General features: G+C 39.6%; 1 protein-coding gene across 2 annotated transcripts in view; it reads left to right on the forward strand.

Moving 5' to 3' along the window:
• Positions 1 to 1,369: 1,369 nt before the first annotated feature.
• MYLK4 (myosin light chain kinase family member 4) overlaps positions 1,370 to 15,162 on the forward strand; it is a 34,098-nt gene continuing 20,305 nt past the window's right edge. For both annotated transcript variants that reach the window (XM_069853568.1, XM_069853569.1), the window contains exons 1-3: positions 1,370 to 2,752; positions 13,564 to 13,630; positions 14,119 to 14,578. In XM_069853568.1, the coding sequence (XP_069709669.1) occupies positions 2,093 to 2,752; positions 13,564 to 13,630; positions 14,119 to 14,578 (1,187 nt within the window). In that variant the 5' untranslated portion in view covers positions 1,370 to 2,092. The remainder of the gene's footprint in view (positions 2,753 to 13,563; positions 13,631 to 14,118; positions 14,579 to 15,162) is intronic.

A 15,162-nucleotide genomic window follows, 5' to 3' on the forward strand; every position in this document is an offset into this window, starting at 1 on the left:
AGTTTATGTTTCAAACAGAGATGAATGGAAGAAGGCAAAGGGATTTAAACGTAACTGCTCTCTGTTGAAACCAACGCGATGTTCTTTGTTTCAATGTTCTTTCCTTTTTTTTTTTTAACTGCTGCCTTGCATATTATTCTTACCATGATATATGGATCCCTAAACTCTCTGTCTTTTTTTTTTCCTCCTATCCTGTTTCCTATTTTAAAATCATTTAACCTTCTCAATCTTCTCAATGAATATGCTATGCACAATAACACGTGGTGGTCACCTCTTGGTTATGCCTGTTATGTAATGAAGAGATTTCAGTCCACGTTTTAGGGTCATGCATGGCCACAGTTCACCTTTCACTTGCAGTAACATGCTACTCTCAGAGGGTGACAAACACACCTAGGAACTTTTTTCCTTTATTAACCTGTTGTAACTGGAGAACAAGCTCCTGAATTACCATATCAACACTGACTACATGTTGATTAATAAATGACTGTGGGAGAATGCCTTTGGAAACTTTTGAAAACTTCAGCTGTGATTGACTCTAAAAGATGTCTTTGGCACCTAAAAATAAAGAGAAGGCCATTTGTGTTCTTCATTTAGTGAACAGGTGCAGTTTTGAAAGGCTATTTAGTATGTTAGATATTCAAAACGCACTACATGCTTTACCTGATTATCCCTCGTGCTCCCTATTTAAAGGATGGAGAAACAGAAGTTGGTGTAAGAAATAATACCCAGTCACAAAAGAAGCTCTTGATTCTTTGAGTAGAGCAGTAGTCTGTCTGTTTTATAACCAGATGGCTGACTTTGTGTGTGCATTTCTGTAAGAGGTATGGCACAAGTGCAGAGTGACCTGTGTGTGGTCAGTCTATGACAGTCATTTCTCCAAGGTAGGCTTTTCTTTGTATTTCAGAGGCAGCCTTTCTCTGTCAAGGTGATCCATACTGAGCTGCTTCTTGCTCATGTGGAATATAATTGACTTTAGATGAGAGGTTCTGGTTTTATTCTTCCTTTTTAATAGTGTTTTTATTTTTCTCATTAACATGAAAAATGTTCAACAATTCAGACTTACACCTGGGAGGGACCTGTTCTGAGTCATTGTGTTTATTCTTTGTCTTTCTGAAAGAAATTAAGGCCTTTTGCAAAACCAAAATTTAAATGAACTATTTGCGTTACAAGTGCTAATCACTGGTTTTGAGACATTTACTGGCAAGCAAGCAAAGCAAAGAACTGATTCTCTCTATCAAGCTTTGTATTTTGAAATTTGTATGACCAGATCACAGTAAAACATAACAGCGTCTTCATTTGTGGCAAATTAGTACAGTCATGATAAATATAGAAATAGATAAAGGTGTTTACTATGAAGTTAATTGCTAGCTATGTCGTAGCTGAAATATCGATTAGAAAAAGGCAATCTGATTTTCTCAAATATCTGCATTGCAGTATCTCCTTCTTCTTTTACTTTCTTTAAGGTATTTGGTTTTTAACCACTCTATTGATGTGCTGACTGGCATAATAGGCTTCTGAAGCAACAGAGGTTTTAATCTGAAAAGCTCACCTTAAGACATAGTAATTTCAAGCAGCAATATTTAAGGTCCCAGTAAAGGCCCTTATTCTCTTCAGAGGAGGGATCACATTTCATACGAGGCTTTTGAAAAGCAACAACACCACTGCCAAAGTATCTCTACCCTTAGTGACTTCTCACATATCGCATAGCCTTTTTGCTGTCAAATTCCATTGGAGCGCAAATAGTTCAGTCCCTGCTAGGGCTGATGTCACTGAACTGAGTGCATTTAGGATGTGCATTCACTTCATTTGGAGATAGATAGATAGATAGATAGATAGATAGATAGATAGATAGATAGATAGATAGATAGATAGAAAGAAGAATGGATCAAAGGTTTTTTTCTTCCTAAATAATTTGGGTGTCTCTTTCCTCTCTTTTCATCAAATATATGAGAGCAGTTTATAAATTATTTTAGCTGGAGTTGCCAAACTTGGCTGTGTGTCTGAGCAGTCTGGATGGAAAGCCTTTGCAACTGATATTGTCCTCAAGCAGCTGATCATCAGAGCATTTCCTTTCCCTACCCAAACCAGCAAAATGACCACATCCAGCAGGCAGAGCTGTTCTACGTCTATGGTCAACAACTTGGCCAAAATATTTGATCCAAATCCTTTGCAAAACCAAGGGCCTGATAATGGAATGGAACATCCCCAAATTCTTCATGTTGCAAGCAGTGATGTCAGCACATCTGAAAGTTTTAACATCATGGATAAGAAGTTTGCCTCCCTCGAACAGAAAATAGATCAGCTGTTGACTCTGCAGGACAATGTCCTTATGAAGCTTAACAGCGTTTCCCATGAAGTCTGTTGCATTGAAAAAGACATTGAGATTGTAAAGGCAGAAACAACTGAACCTGGATTAAGGATGGAAAGAAACAAAAATTTGAGAAGTAATAAAATGAAGAGGCTTTGCCTTAAAATGGAAAAATCTCTTTCTGATATAAACAGGAATGCAGAACGGCAGGTTAAAAGACTAGATGGACTGGAACAAAGTGTTTCTGGACTACAGAAGCTTGTAGGGCCTTTGGTTGAGAAGGTTAAAACATTAGTAATCCATAATTCAAGTGTAAAACGCCATATTCAAAAACGTAAACTTTGCAAGGCAGGAGATTATACGAAAGAAGATGGACATCTTTTTAGGATGCAAATTTTCTCGGAGACAACAGCTGATGACCTGCGCAAGAAAAAAAGTGAAAAGGTGAGCCCAGGCTTGTGTTTCATGTTGTCAGGAATGATTACAAGCTACAAATATCTTTTGCTACATGCTTAGCTTTTGTATTTTGTTAACATTTAAGAGAAGCAACCGATATTCTCTAAACATGAAAAATGTGAGAAAAAAATGAGCAATTTTCACTGGAAAAGAGGCAGAAAATCTGCAGACTGATAAATTCATTCATTTCTTCCTAATAATTTCTTTACAGTTGTAAAACATAAACAGGGGTCATTGACATAGGTGACAAAGATTGACACCAGTGTCAGGAGGCTTGGATCCTGGTCATACTTTTTACTGTGATCTTCTCTGGATTTATAATTATCTAGGGGTATCAAATTGCAGCAGTTATTATATGCAGTGGGGTCTAGAGCTTAGTGAAACTGATAAAAATCCTCCTTGGGTCAGGTCATGTACGCATGCATGTCCTTTATTTCAAAGAACAACTTAAGTGTGCTGTTCCAGTCTGGTATTTCTGCTGACATCCAGAGGGAGGGAGGTACTTCTAAACTGGGGTCTGAGGTAGAGTTACTGTAATTGGAGCTACAGCTTGTGTAAACTTCCTCAGGGGAAAAAATGCCTGTGTCCCCATAATGGGAGTTTCATCGTGTTCTTTACAGGTCAGATTAAAAGACCACAAAAAATTCTTGAAAGGCTCCATTGATGTTGATAGGCTCTTGTAAGGTAGTTTAAATAGTCTATGTTTGGTAAAGAAGCCCAGTAGCATTAGAAAATCAAGGAATTAAATAAGTTTGTTGATATTTAATTAACCTGAGGTGAACCAAAAAGGTTGCCTTTCATATAAATTTTTGCTTCCCCCTCTCCCCCGCCTTTTTATGCAAAACAGTCACTTACAGGCTTTGCTTTTGATGCATTTGAAGAGTAATTTTTGAATTTATTTTCCTAAAGTTTTTGAGCAGGAAAACATTGTGTGGAGGAATTATTGGAAATGGCATTCCTTGAAAAAAGAAGCACTCAACATTACTCAGACTGGTCTGGCCAGCAAACCAGGTGCTTTTCAGCTTTGTTACTCTTAGGCAGCCTCACCTCTCAGGCAGGCAAAAAGCATTTGAGCCATTATAGGAAATGTAAAAATAGTGGTCAGTGTTGAGTAGCATTTTATAAAGCTCTGTCAGCTGAACTGGCTGATCTGCTACTACGTAAGGATATAAAATAGGCAGCCCTGTTTCCAGAGCTTCATTAACTGAAGGGAGAAGTTGCTGCCCTACCAAAGGAGACTGACAGCAAAAGTGCTTTTTACAGGCCTTCCTTAAGCATTCAGGTTGGACTGGTTTTAATAAAGGAGTTTTAACAAAAGAGAAGGTTTCTTCTTTTGTACCTTTACTTTGATGAGAAAAGATCATATAATTTGAGCACCTGAGTTTAGGGCTTCTTTTACTTTTCTAAACATCAATAAAAACACCTGATATAAAACCCCCGTCATAATGAGACCCACAGGTCATTTCTGCAATCACTGCAGTTTGTGGTAGAGCTCTACCTGTCTGGGTGAAATTACATATTCATCTACACTATTTATAAATATTAATTGAATCAGGCCTGGGATGTTAATGAACTGGCGGTTCCTGGAGGCCTGAGTAGGTGTAAGGCTCTCTGTGCTAGAAATGCAGGCTAAGAGAAAAGAGGAGACTGATGAGTTTGTAGGAGCTGGTGGGTGTGGTGGAAGGAGCAGATCAGTGCTCCTGGGAGGCCACAGAGGACCTAGAATGGTAGAGACACAGTAGAGAGTTTACAGCTTATTTGTTCAGCTATACTGACGAATAGCCAAGGAGGAGAGGGGTTAGCAGAGTCTCTTTTTCCCCCACAACATCTCCATTTGTAATCTTCTTACTGATTCATTTTTGTTTAGGCAGACTTTCAGCAATGTTGAGTGGACTTGGTAGGAGCTTGTCTAGTAGAAGAATTTAAGTAAGATGACATGAACATGTCTGGAATCATGCTGATAGTATTATTACATTGTTAATATTTTGTTTGTTTTATGAGATAGCATACATATGTTAGCTTGTCATTACCTTCCTCTCTGTGTGTTTGATTTATTAGTAAAGAACCATCATAAAATTATCGAGCTATCCTGTGAACAACAGCTGGTTTTAGTAAACACTTAGTCATCTTGTGTTTAAGTAAAACCAGACTTAGATTCAGCCCTGCATTAAGAATAATGGAACACGGTGGGATATCTTTCAGTAGAGACTGCTGAGATCGTCTGTCAGTTTGGTAGGAGCCAGCATTTACCCGCATTCAGGACAGACTGTCCTCTGTCTGAGGGAGAAGGAACAGCATTTCCGAGCAAGTTAGGGAAAAGACTGGTCCATGAGACTGTGAAGTTGATTGCTTGTGCCTCTGCCTGCTGTGTATTCAAACTGGATTTATAAGAGAGGTTTCCAATTGTGACAAAAGCAAAAAGAAAAACAAAGGAATAAAGAAATAGGGGATCTCACCCTTGAAGAGTTTTACACCTGAAACATACCACTGATACTTGGTGGCATAGCAATGAACAAAATTACCTGATTATGCAGAAATCAATCCTTGCTTCTGTTAACACAGTCCTTGTCCCTGTCTCTAGTCCCTATCTGATGACAATTTTGAACAATGCTGACTGTGCAGAAGTGCTGGCAGCCAGGCAGTAAGACCAACAACTCTTTTATCCACGATGGCCTGCATATGGCAACATTGAGCAATCCTACAATCACTTCAGGCATACACAGTCCTATTCTGTTTCCTTATGGCCATAAGCAAGGTGATCCATTTGCTACAGATAATTTGGAAGGACAGTACCTACCTTTGTGCAATGCTACAAATGGTCAGATATTTTGGGTGATGTGCCTATTTGTCATCCACCTTGCCCCAGCTACAATCAAATGCCACCTTTTAATCCTAATGGCTGAGCTCTCTGATGAATACAACCTGGTCCTGCAAAAGAATCCAATAATTCTTAATTACTAGTAGATGGTGCAGTAGGTGGCCCTGGATACATCTGGATAAGGTAGTAGATTGTGTTTACATACTGCTTAATCACCTACCTTCCCATCCTTTCCTCTTTGGAGAGGTGCTGCTCTTTGCTTTATTAATTGCAGGATTGTTTTTTAATGTTTCCTAATTGGCTTATTTTACAGAACCAGATTAAGCAGAGAGCAGCGGAAAAGGCGGAACAAAGGGAAGGAAAGAGGGGGAATGGGAGAGAGGTAAAGAGTGGGTAATAAGCAGCTAGGGCATGTAATCTCTGTTATGGCTTCAGCAGCAGATAGAACAGTTTTCTTCAGATCACAGGCTCCACAGGGACTATTGGTGCTCTTGCAAAATATAGGGATCACTCTTCTCTGAAGCAAAATTTCTGGTTTTCCTACCTTTTTTTTTGACATTCTGAAATACCTCCACTGCCTCATACAGGAGGCTAGTTTATTTCTGCTGTGGGTTGGAGTTATAATATTTTGTAGTCGGCAGATACTCCCAGCTTTGTTGATGCGGCCAAATGTCTCTCAGCTTAGTGCCACAAGGCTGAGAAAAGTAGCATGTATTACTTGTCATTTTAAGCTATTTTCTCACTATTGTCACCTAGGGAAATCAACAGCTCTACAGTAAGGGTCTTTAAAAATTTTGAGGTTTTCCTCAAACTCACCTTTTTAAGTAGTCTGTGATAATCCTGTTGTGAAATGACTCTGTAATTCTGTTTTCAGTCCTTTTCCTTTTACTTATAAAGAAAGAGGTAAAATAATACTTCACTTATTTCCTCCAAATTAAACAGTTTAGGGGTACTATACTATTAACCTGCAAATACTCACCTGGAGAGTCAGAAAATCACTGTTGTTACCATTGTAAAGTTAGTATTTGCAGGTTGCTGTAACCTTGGTCTCCTGCTGTTTCTACAGGCTTTGCCATAGGACTAATAACTATTAGCAGTTTGAGGGTGTTTCCCACACACAACACACCCCAGCAGTGGGAACTGTTCCTTCTGTCTGAACCCTCTGTCCCTGCTGGGCAGGTATCACACTGCAATTACAACTTACTGGCTGTTTTAGTAGGAGTCTGCAATGAAACTGCTGTTTGCCACCTGTGTTTTAAGATTCATTCAGCCTCAGTCTATAACCATTCTTCTGATTCCTTCTTTTTGCCTACAAATACTAACAGGCCCCTTATGCACTATTTAAATTCTCTCCAGATTGGCCATGTTCTGTATATTTTTCATATTACAGCCAAATAGGCAGGAACTGTTTAATTTTCTTTTCTTTCTTTTTTTTTTTTTTTTGTTTGTCTGCAAGAGTTTCTGGCATCCCTGGTGTTTTTGAGAGTAGAGGCTTTCCACAGAATTTCAGCAGATGGGTTATCTGTTGCTTGGGTAATGTAGCCAGTCAGCGCCTTCAGCTGCTGTTCTGCTAGGGAATGCTCCTCTTCTCTTCAGGACTGATGGTTCTTGGTAGAAGTAGTCCAGGTTTTGAGTAAGCTATTCTATATTAGAGTTATAATTCTCTCTGTGACTTTGTTTATAAACGATATGTTTTCTCCAGATGACATTTTCATCTTGTTTTCCCCATTCTCTTCTTTACTGGCAGCCATGGGAGGTTTTTCATGCCCTTTCAATTCAGAATGCTATTTAATTTTGCTTTCATTTCACCTCAGAATTTGCTCTCTGCTCTACAATGTTCCCTGGTAGGATACTGCCCTTGGCACTGTTGTTGCTGTGCTGCTTTTTCTACAACTCTGAGGAATGTGTGGAATCAAAGCAGGCACAGCTGATTTCTAAATAACCTGCATGCCACCTTGAATGGCTTATGGGCATGACATTAATGCCTGTGTTACAGCAACTGTTTTAGGAGTCCATTACAATTCTATTGCAAAGCTAGGGAGACCTCATGATGAAGATGAAGAGATAACTGATAAGTCCAGGAGAGCAAGTCGAGGCAGGAGTCTCCACCACACTGGCTTTTGATGACAAAGGTAGCTGCTCTGGGGTGCGATTAATTTGGTGCCATCCCGGCAGTATCCTGGGTTTTGCACACACATGCACCAGTGAGGAGGAGCAGTGATGGCTGGCTAGGCAGCAGCACCGGCAGAACCTGGGAGGAGTCTCACCACACTCCATTCGCTGGGCACTGCTTGCATGGTGAGATGGCACAGGAGAAAATCTGTCTGTAAAGGGTAGATAAAGAGATCTTTCTGCTTCATCCTCCCTCGCCCCGCTCCCCGTCTTGTTAAATGAAGTGTGTTATTAGGAAACTTGCATTTCTAGAGTCCAATTTAAAGTGAGTCATCAGAGCTGTAGGGATGATTTCTGAAGTTTGTGACCCAGTGTGATTTCCCCAGAGCAGCTTAGGAAAGGCAGTTCAAGAAATCTGAAGATATTTGCCATTCATATCATTGCATGCTTAGTTCAGATAAGTTGGTAAAGCTGAGAAATACTCTCTTAACAATGAGACTACTTAACTGGTATTGTAGCAAAATATTGCCTGAGTAGTTTGACAGATGGGGGGTTTATGTCTGCAGTTATAAATATCTGCCACTGATTTGGCTTTTAAGCTGGATTTTTTTTTCTCTTCTTTCTCACACTGTGACAATAATCGAGCCCACTTTAGCAACGTAAAGTGGGAAAACGTGGAGTATATTACCTAGAAAGTTTTAGGGATACGACACAGGTGCATATGAGGCACACGTGTACCTCTGAAGCACACGGCACCCTGTTATTCATCATACACGCAAGGGCGTTGAGCAGTATAGAGAAGGGGTCGATGTGAGTCTATCTTGGTAAGACAAGCCGCCAAAGTCTCCAACATTTGTGCTTGCCTGATGTTGCCTCTGATTTGTTCAGGTGAGAAACCCAAAACTAATAGTAACAGGTTAGTTTGATTTCCCAGATGTGGTGAAAGGACATGTCAATGCCAGGCAATGTTGAATGCTGTGATTTTAGGAGGTGGCACCCTCAGTAGGTTTGCAAGATGACACCAAGTTGGGCAGGAGTGTTGGTCTGTTTAAGGGCAGGAAGTCTCTACAGAGGGATCTGGACAGGTTTGATTGATAGGCTGAGGCCAATTGTATGAGGTTTAACAAGGCCAAGTGCTGGTCCTGCACTTGGGTGACAGAAACCCAATGCAACGCTACAGGCTTGGGGAAGAGTGGCTGGAAAGCTGCCTGGTGAGACCTGGGGTTGTTGATTGACAGCTGGCTGAATATAAGCCAGCAGCATGCCCAGGTGGCCAAGAAGACCTGTAGCATACTGTCTTGTATCAGATATGGTGTGGCCAGCAGGACAAGGGAAGTGATTGTCATTCTATACTGGACCCTGGTGAGGCCATACCTTGAATACTGTATTCAGTTTTGGGCTCCTCACTACAAGAAAGACTTTGAGGGGCTGGAGTATGTCCAGAAGAGGACAACAAAGCTTGTAAAGGGGCTGGAACATAAGTCTTAAGAGGAGCACCTGAGGGAACTGGTATTGTTTAGTCTGGAGAAAAGGAGGCTCAGGGTGGACCTTATTGCTCTCTACAACTGCCTGAAAGGAGGTTGTAGCAAGGTGAATGTTGGTCTCTTCTCCCATGTAACAAGCAATAGGATGAGAGGAAGGTGCTTCAAGTTGTGCCAGGGAAGATTCAGATTAGATATCAGCAAAAATTTCTTCACCGAAAGAGTTATCACACACGGGAGCAGGTTGCCCAGTGAGGTGGTTGAGTCACCATCCCTGGAGGGATGTAGAAGTTGTGTAGATGTCGCACTTAGGAACATGGTTAAGAGGTAGAGGTGACCCTGTTAGGTTTATGGTCAGACTTTATGACCTCAAAGGTCTTTTCCAACCTAAACAATTCTATGATTCTATGGATTGGTAGCCTTGGATTTTTTGGCCATTTTTACAGGCCTCCCTGTATTCCAGAGACATTAAAATTATACCGATCAATTTGAGATAAAAAAAAATCTTACTTCAAAGCTCATCATGTATGCCTGTCATACACAATGCACTCTCCCACATGCCGATGTGGAGATACTAGGAGCATCCACCATAACATGCTCAGGTGGCAAAGCCCGTAGCTGATTTGTGGCTGTCTGTGAAATGAATACATCACAAAGCTCAAGTAACTTAGTCATGTTGATAAATGGATAGTGATCAGGTCTTACACAAACGCAGGATGTCTTGCCATAACAAAGCTCTGAAAAGTATCTTAAGAATGTGAGAAACAGACACTGAGTAAGAAATGTGGTTTGGGCATATGCAGGTTTTTTTTTACTCAATATCAGCTGATTGAAGTTGACAATAATGTCTTGACATCAAATGAAATGTGATGGGGTGATAAAGGATCTCTAATTAAAAGGTTGGGGCTGCTTCATGAGGCCATTCATTACAAAAATTTTTGCAGCAGGAAAAAAAAATCAGAGAGTTTTATTAGGTGAATAAAAAAAAATCTGAAAGTTAGCTAGGAAAACATTCCAGGGGTAGGACTGCTACAGTATAAAGAAAGAATTTAACTAAGTACAGCTCATTAAAAATGAGTCAGATGTCTATAAAAAACATTAATTTTTCTCTGCATTTCAAATTTCTGTTTAAATATATTATACTTTTTAATATGATTGCTTATTGCTTAATTTCTACAGGTTTCATAATGTACTTTCTAAGTAAGTTTAAATAATTTCCAAAAGTGTTTTTTTCTATTGATTTGTACTGAAGTTTTAGCCTCCTGAGTCTCTTGCATTATTGTGTTATCATCACATGGGCTTTTATTCCATGCAACAGCATGTTTAAGTCTGGAAAACGTAGTTTTGGGGATAATACTAACTTGTATAGGTACAAACACCTTTTTGCTTTGGTATATTTTGCAGGATCACAATGCAACCTTTCATATTTAACCTTCTGTGAAATATAAATGAAAAATACAAAGAAAACTTAGGACTCGTATGAATAGAGTGACTGTAGTGTCATTAACCTCATTTTGCATATTCAAGTCATTAAAGAAAAGGGAAAAGATAAGCTGGAGGTATAAATTCCACTAAGAAATATTGATTTCCATAGTTTTAGAAAATACAGACTGGCAAAAGGTATCTGCCACCAAAGTTCGGGAAGAACAATAAATAAATGAAGTCCCATAAGAATTAAGTTCGGAGGATCCTTAAGAAAGCACTGCTAACAGACTGAAGGAAGAGGGGTGTTACGAAGAATAGTAGTCAAGTGGGATGGAAGACATTGATGAACTACCACACCTTTAAGATTAGATTTTCAGAGGAGTGTGATGGCCTTGCGTGCTGTCTTAAAGAGGCTGGCCTGACTGCCTGGGGTCAGACATCCTGGGAGCACATGCCCCTGGCAAGCTACAAGGAGGTCTTTGTACCTCCTGTGGTTGGGCTGGAAGGGATCCATTGCCTCTTGTCAGCTCCAGAGAACCTGGTGCAACCCTACCCTTTACAGGGAAGAAATAATGAGCAACAGTTCATGTTTTTATGGCCGAGTCAAGATTTGTCAAGTTGAAATAACACATTGCTACAGTTAACAAAACATGGAGAAAACTGTGATGCTTATGTATAGACTACTTATGTATCTACAGATAGTTCCATATCTATTTATCTGGGCACTGGAACAGATTCCCCAGAGAAGTTGTGAATGCCCCATCCCTGGAGATGTTCAGAACCAGGCTGGATGAGACTTTGGCCAAACTGATCTAGTGGAAGGTGTCCCTGCCCCTGCAGGGGGTTTGGAACTGTATGATCTTTAAGGACCTTTCCAACCCAAACCATTCTATGATTCTAAGATTCTATAATTCTATGACCTAGTCCTTGTATCTGTGTTTTATTCTAGTGCACTACTGACAATATATTTATTGCAGATAGCTACTTTTATTGATTTTGAGGGATACCAGTAAATATTTCATTTGTATTCTTTTTTTTTTTTCTCATGCAAATTAGTATGAACTCTGCTGTTAAAATCTAAAAGATCAGGAGTTATGCTTGAATAAACATTGTAGTAATTTATGTAACACCCTGGCAGTTTCAGATATTCAGCATCGTCCGGTGTTCCACCAGAAGGATTTTCAAAGCTGGCTTCTGTATTTCACACCTGCAAACTACAGCAATATTTAGTAGGAAGCACTGTGTGCCTGCAATTAATTCTGAATGTAGAAGTGAAATCTGGCCCCAAGCATCAAAGAGCTTGGAGGCCGTTTCTCTGGTTATTTGTTCAGCTGACTGTATTTGGTCAGAGCTGATGTCCTCAGTGGTACGGTGAGTTTGACATACTTACAGGAATCTGAGTGCATTACTAATTGCGGTCACATTGCAGAATGAATAAGTCTGAGGCTTTTCCCTGCTTCTTTTAGTGCTTTTCACCATTAAAAAAACAAACCAAACCAAACCAGAATGAGCATTGGTTTATTCCCTGTGATCCATCTGTAATTGTGACATTTGCATTTAAGTTCTGCATGAACAAGGCTCCAATTTTTATTTCAAGGATACTTACCTAGTTGTATATAGGCATTTTTCACCTTGCAGATTATGTCTTCCTGGGAACAACTGCGTTGCAAATAGATGTCAGTTCAAGTCCTTATGCTCATGTTACAGTTTCTTTGTCTCTTGCAGATCAAGATTTTCTGAAGAAATCCTGCTGAAAACCTTTCATGCAGTTTCACACAGTTTTTCTCAACTATTTTTGCGTCTCTTGGAATCTTCTTTCCCATGAACTCTGTGTTTATAGCTGATACACATTTCTTTAATATCATGTCCATTTTCTGTATAGTCTGATGAAATTAAAACCCAAAAGATAAAGCATAAAAAATGCAGAGGGTTTACAAGAACAAATGTTTAGTAGTAGGACTGATTCAAGCCTGGAGTACAATATGAAGAAGCAGTGGTACTGGTTGCATGATTAAGACACTCAAAATTAAGTGCATGGCCTGTGTATTTTGTTTAAATATGTATTACTCTGCTTCAGCTGGTATCTCAAAGACCAAAACTAGACTCTCTGGAAAATGTTGGAGAGTATCTGCATTTTTCACTCCCTGTGGATCTATTACTAATGGTCATGCCAGTTTCATAGTACTATGAGAGAAAAAAAGGCAGGTGGAACAGGAGCACCGAACAACAAAAGACACCGTGATTTATTCTGGTCATTGTCCTACTACAAGTCTAGGAGTGGCCAATGAAAATGCACACTGAGCCATAGGAATATGAATAAATAATCATAAAGGTAACAGTAATAGATTTTTAGGAGGAGCTGGCTTGATATAAAGCACCTCTAGATGTCACTGTAACATTGTAAAACGTAGATAAGTGAAAGCCACAAGGCTGACATTACGGTTTATATGCTCTGGTTCCTGGTAACTGTTTCAGTCAGTCTGTAATAAATTATTGGATCATTAAAAATGCTGTTACCAGATGTTGATTAACAGCAAAAAACTTTTTGAAATATGTTAGTAGAACTGTTACTGAACATTTTACTAGAATAGTAAATATTCCTAGCTTCAGTTTAACTAACTTTGGTTTTAGCAGACAAAGCTAGTGCAGAGCAACAGCTCATTTCTGGATGCTTTTTTTTTTTTTTTCAGTCCCAGAGGCTCCATCCTGATCTTTTCTGGGCTACGTTTATGCCAACACTGATGTTGATTACAACTGAGATAATTTCTTTTGCTTCACAGTGGTACCAATCTGATTAGCTTGGTAGTGATTAAAATAAGGACCATAATTTGTAGGAAAAGTGTTGAGTTAGAACATGCTGTACTTGGATTTGATGAAAAAAATATCAGGCTTCAGTTTCATGAGGAACAATACAGCATGAACACTGTATACACTGACTAATGCATTAATTGCCTTCTCCACAGGTGATCAAAGAAAAGTCACATTTGAATGAGACAAGAACAAAAGAGAAGAAGCCACCGGATTCAAAAGGTTAGAATATCTTTTTTTTTCTGGTTAGTTTCTAGTTCGCAAGTGTACAGCTGCACAGAAACAGCCCTCGCTGTCCTGAGCAGCTCCAGTGAAATTGCTTGGGTTATGGGTGTGCTCACTGACATAAGTGAGAATTGTCTAAGCAACACCGTCATATTTTTCACATGACTGTGCACATAGTGGCGAACTGCTCAAAAAAGTGTTTTGCATGAGAACTTTATTAACCTTGACTTGGCGGATAATAAATTTGAGTGAGGAAAAATGTTTTCTGGTGCTGTGTTTGAGAGGAAGAGTTTGTGATCCATGATAACCTTGTAGTCTTCTCTTACTTAGGAGACATTTACACTGACCTTGAAAGTGGAAGATGAAAGCAAGTTCCTACTTTAAAATGCAACAAAAAATTATGCTCAGTGTGCACCCTACTTTAATATTGTTACTGACTATCAGTGAATGACTGACAGATTCCTTGGTAATCTGTTCACTTACAGAGGGGGCCATCCAGAAGAGACAGTCCTGCTCTCAGGAACAAGTTGATAAGCTCAACAAGGAAAATGAGAGGGAAAGTTCTGTTCTGCTTCAAATGGATCCTCCCAAATTTCATACTGAAGGGCCAGCGGAGAAAGGAGAAAGTTTGGCTTTTGAAAGCTATTATAATTACAGGAGAAGCTCTGTTCAGAAATCCTTCACTACAGAAAAACAGCAAGAAGAAGGTGGTGGTGATGATGCCTGTGAACGGATAACTGATCAGGAGATAAAGAGTGAGTCCCCAGCAGGTGGGGAGAAGAAGGAGGAGTATCAGGTGTCTAGAGATGAAAGACAAGAGGAGAGGAAGGATGAAGGGAAGAGAAATGCTGGTAAGAGCGAAAAAGAAGTTGAGGAGCCACCAGCTCCTTCCCAAAATGAAGATGAGGCAGGACAAAGCCATGATCAAGAGGCACCAGATGGAAGGTAAGGTCTGAAGCTCAGGCTGCACATTCTTAAGGGACCCATGCTTTGAAACAAAGCGTAGCTCAAAATCCATGTCAAATTGGCTGGTTGATATAAATATTGGTGAAATTCCAGCCAAATATAGAAGGGTAAAATGAGTTTAATTCTATGACCTGAGCTGTAAAATGAAATTACACCCTTAAAAATACAGGCAAACAGTCTGCTGTACACAGTACTAGCAATGTGCCTTGGCATTTTCTTGGGAAATAGGTGAGGAACAGGGGAAATGTGTTAGGCTATTCTTAGTCTCTGAGGAGAATGCTCTCATTGTTACTGCAACTTTGTATAAACTGTGAGCAAAATAAAGTTAGATTAGGCCATATACCAATTGGGAATTAAGTTACTGCAAAATTTAGTAACTTAAGTGATAACATAAAACAGTGGAACTTTGCCCAGGCAATTGAAATGATAAATTTGCTTACTGTGGTTCCTTTTTTGCTGCATTGATCTATAGCCCTTCAGGGACAAAGAATTTTAAGTTCTTAGGAATCTATATGAACAAAATGAAATCCTAGTGCTCTCCCACTGTTTTAAAGGTGAGAATG

This window comes from Phaenicophaeus curvirostris, chromosome 3 (assembly GCF_032191515.1).
Source record: "Phaenicophaeus curvirostris isolate KB17595 chromosome 3, BPBGC_Pcur_1.0, whole genome shotgun sequence".
In the NCBI taxonomy this organism is placed as follows: Eukaryota; Metazoa; Chordata; class Aves; order Cuculiformes; family Cuculidae; genus Phaenicophaeus; species Phaenicophaeus curvirostris.